The 8,177-nt window shown below is 41.2% G+C and overlaps 1 protein-coding gene across 1 annotated transcript; it reads right to left on the bottom strand.

Annotated features, from left to right (window-relative positions):
- Positions 1–1,434: 1,434 nt before the first annotated feature.
- LOC132988702 (T-box transcription factor TBX2b-like) lies at positions 1,435–7,858 on the bottom strand. Its single transcript, XM_061056273.1, has 7 exons — positions 7,298–7,858; positions 6,303–6,570; positions 5,936–6,082; positions 5,718–5,794; positions 5,476–5,621; positions 3,249–3,799; positions 1,435–2,188 (listed from the first exon to the last, which is right to left on the bottom strand). Exons 1-7 carry the CDS (start codon positions 7,654–7,656, stop codon positions 1,772–1,774), a joined length of 1,965 nt encoding a protein of 654 aa, XP_060912256.1. The 5' UTR covers positions 7,657–7,858; the 3' UTR covers positions 1,435–1,771.
- Positions 7,859–8,177: the final 319 nt, after the last annotated feature.

Raw genomic sequence — 8,177 nt, forward strand, 5'->3', positions numbered from 1 at the left:
CAACGTCTTTATTTCAACTGTGAAAAATAAAAAAATAAAAAAAATACAATAAAATCACAAAAGAAATGTACCTGAATAAAATGGCAGACAACCTGCCAGAATACATTTGCCAACAAGTGCGCTTTAAAAAATAAAAGACTCCTGAGTATTTTTCCCTGTAAGTCCACGGTGCAGCTTTGGTACATCAACACATACTGTAGTGTGAAACTGTGAATCAGTGGAACACAACTTCCTGTTCATATCTATAGCACATCATCATCAAATCATCATTTAGAGCTGTCCACTTCGGGTGTTGAATTTGGATATAGCTTGTTTTCCTCAAAGGAATTCCAGTTTTTACAAGAACTTCCAGTTAGTATTGTTTTTAGGGCTGTTGAAATTAATCATTTAATCGATGCATCGCGATGCAGACTAGACGATTAATGCATCGATGCAGGGACAGGACGTAATCGATGCTGACGAGGGTTAGAAAAGAGAATCTGAGTTTGTTTGTTTTACCTAAACACACACGGTGGTGTGTAATGAAAGTAACGTAGGCTAACAGAGGGATTTGTGACAGAAAACAACGTTAATTGTGCTCCTGTGCTTGCTGACTTCATGAGCAGACTCAGCTGGTCCTGCAGGCTCAGACCACAGTGCTCCGCTGCAAGGCTGAAACGGCTTGACTCAGTGTCCCGACCGCAGCATGGATGAGCATCTTAATCACAGCTAAAGGTGTGTTCAGACTGATGGCTCGCTGTCTTAAGTCCAGGATAACTAATCCTGTTAGTCACCGCCACAAAAAGTGGCGGTGACTCGTGATAAAGTGAGCGGCTGTAAACACAGTAGACTCCCGACAGTATCACCCCGCTAATAAGTGCACCTCCGCTAAAGCTGCGTTCGTTCGATGACAAACACTTTCTATTTCCGACAAGTTCTTCACAATAAAAGTCCCCGGCCTATCTGAAGTTGAAGTGCTTTTAATGTGAAACATCCATATCAGGAAATGGGGTGTTTACAGCAGTAGCAACTTAACAAAACTCGTCTGAAATAAAAAGGACAGAAAGAAAACTAACCCCGGACAAAGCTCACAGCTAAAGGCTACAACGTCCTGAGAAGAGAACACACAGTGACTTAAAAACATCTTTCTCTCGTATAATAAACTAAACACACAAACACTTTTTTTTTTACCTATACTGTAGGCTACCTATATAATGTCTTAATTTTAACTTATAATGTAAAGATATTGATAATGGCATTGTTACCTAAATCACTTTTTAAATGACACAAAAGGCGTTCATATTTATAAGACTGTTTGTCTCTGTTTATGAAAAAGTAGCCATGTGCAGTAATATAGAAAATTGAGGATGAATCGGATGAATCAAATCGTTGACTGGATAATCGTAATCGAATCGAATCGTAAGACCAGCGAAGATGCACAGCTCTAATTGTTTGATGACATGGTTTAAAATGGGCTACATTTAGTCTAAGATGTGACATTTTCTAAGTGACATAAAAGCACTACTTCAGAACTATTGAAATGACTTATGGTAACATGCTTCCCACTGAAAGAAGAACACATTATGATACCTGGTGATAATAAATACATCTAGGTCCCTTCTGAGCAGCGAATCACCAAATCCATGATGATATGATAAAAAAAAGAAAATAGCAGCAGACATGCAGCGTCTGACAAAATAATTAAAGTGTTTCTAATGTGCAGCTTAAACTCGTTTGTGTTTATCACCCAGAATGCATTGTGTGTAATATAAAAATCAACATCCAGGAGAGTCTATTGTGAAGGAAGTGGTTTACCAAATTCTCTAGCTGGATCCTGTAGGTTTTGCAGTTCCTTAATGGACTCTTTGACAATAGTTTTAATCGGAGCCGTCTTCAGCTTGACCTTGGTTCTTTCACTCAGGTTCTCAGACACTGGACTGGACTCCCTGCTACCAGATTTGGACAGCTCAGACAGGGAGTTTGAACTCGCAGGTGATCCGGTTGTATGCAGGTTTTGGCATGAGGCGGCAGAGGTGGGGATCTGATAAGGGTTGAATCGCAACCAGGGCTGGTGGCTGCGGAAACAGTGGTTTCTGGCCAGTGTGGAGGTTGCGGAGCAGGTGGGGAGAGCCGGAGCAATGGCAGCAGGTGCCGCCATGTAGCGGTAGGGATAGGAGAGCAATCCTCCGAAGGGCGACAGCGGGATTCCCTGTATGAAGAAATACAAATATCAATTTTCCTTCTGCTGCACCATGGATTGTTTTTATCCTCTTTATGTCATGAAAATTTACATGACATTTACATAAAAACAACAAAACACAGTTTAAACTGCTTGTGACCTCTTTTTAAGGGACAATATTTGTTTTTAGATTCCCCCGTCGCAGGTTACTAACGAGACGTTGAGCTGAGCAGCGCTTTTACCTTCCAAGATTTAAGAATGGGCAGAAAAATAAGAAATATCGTGTTCATCTTGCTGCCTCTCTTTTTCTTTGTCTTCATCTCTTGACCACTTAAAGCCCTCGGGCTATTGTCTCAGAATGAAATATCAGTTGTTGCTGTAGAAATAGTTTGAGAGGCTTGTGCTGCGGCAACAGATCGACCCTGCAGTCGTACAGTTCCGACTGTTTTCCTAACCTGACCTGACCTGAGCTAACTTCAAATCAGTGCCACATTATACAACTTCCAGAGCCTGACTTCGGAAAACTGGCATGAACTGTTTGTATTTTTTTTTGTATTAGTGTAAATATCAGTCTAGTTTAAGACACACCATGCTTTATCAATGTAATATAGCCCAAGCAGCAAAGTGATTACATCTTGTTGTCTTTTTGTTTTTGGATAAAACTGGTATTTCATTAGAGGAATACTGTGTAGGATGTTAGGTCTGTAGAACCCCAAGGCAACTGTATTAACTTTAATACAGATGTGATTTATAAATTAAAGTAATCTCACAATGTCATTTAACGATCTCAGATATACACAAACCGCCTTTCATATTTGTGTTGTACATGTTACCTTTAAATAGAAATACTACGAGCTCATTAGGGTCACAACCCGCTTTGGAACCCAACAGAGAGCGCTACTCTACTCTACCCAGGACATTTAAAGGGCCAGTTCAATTACAAAAAGAGATATAACCTGCGAGATTGGACACCTTTGAAAAGATAAAATATTTGTTCCATACTTTTGGATTTGACACTTTAAGATATTTGTCTGGAAAGTGCATTGAATTATGAGTAAACTTGACAGATAGTACTCCTGCTTTAGTGTACCTGAGATGCCAGCATGTGCTGTGACAGGTGAAACATGAACGGAGATGCAGAGGTGAAGCTTTGAGAAGAAAGGCCTCCGTTCTCCGGGTTATTTACTCCGGGCAAAGAAGAAAGCAGATGTCCCATCCCAGCGGCGGGAAAAGCCTCTGGCTTCATCGACAACTGTCCAGGACGAAGCAGCAAAGGAGCCCCTAGCTTAAGGAACTGTTGTTGCCTGTGCACACTGGAGAAATCCAAAGTCTGACACTGTGCGGCACTGAGGGACGACGAGTCCTGCAACAGCATAGGCTGGGCGCCATCTTTGATTTCACTCGTGGGCTTTTTTGAAGCCTCGGCTTCCTTAGAGGACGAATCATCTGATGTCCTGAAAATTGTTCTTTCTTTTATTTCGTCGTCACTGCCAGGGCTCTTACTGACAGCAGGTTTGGTTCTCAGCATCTCCTCATTTTTTTTACTGAAAAAAGACACACGCTCAGTCCTTGAACAGCCCACTTCAGCAATTTCCACATCCCGATGGTCCATATCTGAATCACTTCCAATATTGTTCTCATCTGTGGGGAATAAAACATTATGCTTGATAAATGTATTCTTAGTTTAAAGTATGAAGAGCAAACCTTTCTTTGCTAGTTATGTTAAATAGAAAACAGAGGAGGCAGAGGTAAAACAGTCTTGACAGAGGGATGTCATCTCAAGGCACCAACAAGACCCTGTGTGACTTATCTGGAGGTGCCAGAGACTAACAGTTGATTCATTAGTGCCAGCTATTTCTGCTCTGTCAAATTGAGTCACACAGTAAATTAAGGTTAAAGTCTACACATAAACAACTTCCCTTCCTATTTTCGTCGCTCACTTTAGCTGCCATCCTATGCCTTGAGTGGATAAGATAATGTCACCGCAATGTCCCCGGGTCACTTCAAGCCGGAGACATTTCCTGAAAGTCTCTTTCACCCCATGATGTCTGTATGTGTCATCTCCTCCAAATGTGGGTGTCATCTCATTGGTAAACGTTTATTTTTCACCCTCAAGATAAATGACTTAATCTAGGGCTAAATTACTAGTTTATGAGGACCGAGATATTAGCTTGAAAGCTAATAAAAAAAATTAACTTTTTTGTCAGTCAGTTGTAATAAAATAATAAAATACTAAAATATATAAAAATTGGTGATGGAATTTTGATTGCCCCCGCAACTCATTCTATCTACAGTCTTTTCCATCCAGTACTTTTTAAACATACATCCATATATTTCAAATACTCATAGTCTCAAGGGCCTTTCAGATAGGACGCGGTGTGCCCTGCTGAGTAGGGCGCAAATCAGATGGGGAGCATGCATAAGCAAAGAGTAACTGAGCATGTTGCTAGGTGACCAAAACAATAGTCGGGAAAAGAGTTACTTTCTGGATACACAGTATGTTTGTATCTGTCCACTATTCAGTAGAAAGCCCTGATCTTTTTTACTGATGAGGAGGAGGAGACGAGCAGCAAAGAAGGAGATAGTGTGTGTGTGTTCATGAAATCCTCAGGGCCCGACAGGATATGATGGAGTTTAGGCTCGTCCAGGATCTGCAGCTCTATAACGACCGCATCCATACACAACACACATTTCTACTGCTGTTTTAAACACACAGCAGTACACTGTGTAGGCCTAAACTGCAAATTTCTTTTCAATCTAGAGCTTTTTCACCGATGTCCCGGTAAGTCTTGTAAACTAGAGCTCAGGAAAGTAGTACACCGTTTGTTGGTGATCTGATCTTCCCTCTTATTGGATGTTTAACTTTTTTTAACTTCAGCGCAGTGCGCAAGAATGGCAAGCGCGACCTTGCGCTGCGCTAATCTCGTTGGGGCGCAGATTCTACGCTGTAACACATTTAGGCGATGAGTGGGTGTGACAGCGGCCTATGAGAACGGCCCTTTAGAGTACATCAGCTTCAGGGTCCAGCTATTGTGCGTGAAAGCTTACTGTCACACTTTAATGGCTTAGTGCAACACTTAAATAGAATAAAGCCTTTGTTAATGTCATTAGTAACACCTGTTCTTCACCTACAGTAACAAGTAAAAAACGCCTGCTTTGCAAAAGATTTTAAATGAAGCCGTACAAACGGCTGGATGAATGTTTAGATGAAATCCTGTTGTAATGGATTTATGGATGTCTGAATATACAAATCATAGAAGCATCTGCATGAAGGCTGCATGCTACATGACACAATTGACTTAACAAAGTCAACCCACCTTGATGTGTTGGTGTGGACAGCTCACGAGGGGAGTGGAACTGATCCCGGGTAGTGGGTGGCTCACATGAGTCATCAGAATCAGCACCTTCGTGGGCTGCTTTGTCCTGGGTCTCATGCAGTGGATAAATGGTGAACTGCTTACTCCTGCAAATCATAAATTAGTAAAAAATAAATAAACGACTCCATGACAGTATTTCTTTTTCTCTGTACAACTGCAAGTATTAATGGCAAAACAAATACCTCTTTTCACGCCTTCCATTCCCAGTGTCTCGGAAGCCTTTAGCAAAGGGGTTGTTGTCTATTTTAAGTTGTGTAATCTTGTGAAATAAAAGAAAAAAGCAGCTCATTAGGGCCCGGCTCTGAGGCATCTCGTTTAAGCCCCGGACAGGGACCCTTAAATGTATCAATAAATCATAGTCACTGCAAAAGTAGTATCATGCATGCATGCACTGGTTTACCTTTTCGTTCTGATAAGCAGTGACAGCGACGAACTCCGTCTCCGGGAAAACGTAAGTCCTAAAGGTGCTGTAAGGGAGCTTCATTATGTCGTTTGCTCTCACGATATGGAATCTGGGTTGGTATTTATGCATGGAATTTAGTATTGTCTAGAAAAAGAAAGAAAGAAAGAAAGAAAAACAGAGTCAGAAACAAATACAGGCCTGGTTAGTTGGCTAATACATTACAAAATGACATTAAAAGTTGTATCTTTAAATGAAGTCAAATCTATTCACAGTGATGTCATCTTGACAAGCTCGCCATCAAATATAATGAAATGGATCAGCCTATCAGCAACAAGTTACAATTAAGACTGAAATTAACACTTACAAATCCATGTTTATCCGAAATGTTATTGGTGAGTTTGAGTTTATGGAAAGCCACAGGCTTGCTCATCCACTGCTCTCCTTTGGACGGGCTGTCTGGGTGGATGTACATGCGCTTTGGCATCTCTGGGTCAGCTTTTCCTGCCACCATCCAGCGAGAATTGTGAAACTTGTAGCGGCAGTCATCCACAGCCACTATGTCCATGAGCAGGATGTACTTCGCTGTTTCATCCAGGCCATCCACTCGTACTTTGAAAGGTGGAAACATCCTCCTGAAGAAGGAATAATGACACATTTCTTGATTGGTATAGGCTAGAAAACTTTTGGTGAGGCTGTTGTCTTTCTGGGATTTTTCTCATTCGAGGTTGGGAGAAAAACACAACTGTGAGATCATAGCTGGAAAATGTATCATCACAGCCTGTCAGAACCTAAGGACAACCAGTGGAACCTGATTGCAATTTAAACACACATGCACAAACTCAAACACACACAAAATCGACACACAAAAAGGCACAAACACAGGACACTAATGTTAAACACACACATGCACAGCCACAGACACACACAATATAAAACAATAAACTACACTTTTTTCTCTTAAATTTCTTTTTGTACTGTTTTTGATATTATATATGATTATTACTCTTGATATAATATAATTATTGACTATTATTGTTAGTATTTAATTAATAATTATTACTATATTTTTGTATGCTTTGGCATTTCTTTCCACATTCATACCAAAAAGATTTACTGAACTGAAATGAATTGGATGGGAAATAAAACGGTCAGACTAAAGAACATGAATGTAACTTTTTAAAAGCTTTACTACACTTTCAACAGTGCAATAGACAAAATATTAAACCGGTGTAAGGAAAGCGCCCCTACGATGCCTCAACGCGTCTCATAATTCACAAACGTGATTTTTAGGCTACTACTTTTAAAATGTTACTTTGCACCACATTCAATGATTTGTTAGCTGCATTTTAGAATTCGTACCTTCCTGATTTGGTAATGACCATCTCCGTTCCCCTTTTGTGAAATTCATTCCATAAATTCTGTGAGTCGAGTGTGACTTTGGGGTCGTCATCCCGCCCTTCCTCTGGCTGCAGACTCTTCAAGGACCGCGGGTGAACTGACGGCTGACGTGGGCGTCCCAGAGCCGCGTGCAGCCCCGCGTCAGACGGAGCCTGCTCCGGAAGAGGCTCGGACATAGAGGCGACTTCTGGGTAAGTCATGGCGGGGAAAAGTGACTGCTGTGCGGCGGTGAAGAACGCTGACAGAGGCAGAGCACCTGGTCGGTGAGGTTGGAAAGGATGATGAGCCATGGCAGCCGCTGTGTAAACTGGATCTCTCATCGGGGCATCCGAACTGACAGGTCGATGGTAGAACGACTCCCAATTGAAAGAAACCACAATAAGGAAAATAAACTTTCCAAAAATGTCTCCAGATACTGGTGCAAGTGCAAGGATGGAGGAGAGAGCACACTGCAGGACCGTGCGTAAAGCTTGATAAACGCTGAGTGAGGACAGAGGGATGTAAAGTGATGTTTACACACAGTCACACATCTACTCACCCAGCCACATGGTACATTAATGAGCTTTAATTTTCTCACAGTCATTCACTGTCCGAGCCAATTACAAAGCGCCGGGCGTGGTTTCAACCTGTCAGAGTAACATGCCAAGTAGGTTGGAAAACAAAACAACAAAGTACGCAGTAGGCTACTACCTAAATTACAACAGAGCTACTTTTAACAGTCTGTTGTTTATTTAACCGAATTTTAAGCAATAATTAAAAACCACAGACAAGGAACACTTTTTTGTATTTTGCTGTTTTTTTTTTAAATGTATCTTCCCTTATAAAGTAGCCTGATTATGCA

This window comes from Labrus mixtus, chromosome 14, assembly GCF_963584025.1.
Source record: "Labrus mixtus chromosome 14, fLabMix1.1, whole genome shotgun sequence".
Classification (NCBI taxonomy): Eukaryota; Metazoa; Chordata; class Actinopteri; order Labriformes; family Labridae; genus Labrus; species Labrus mixtus.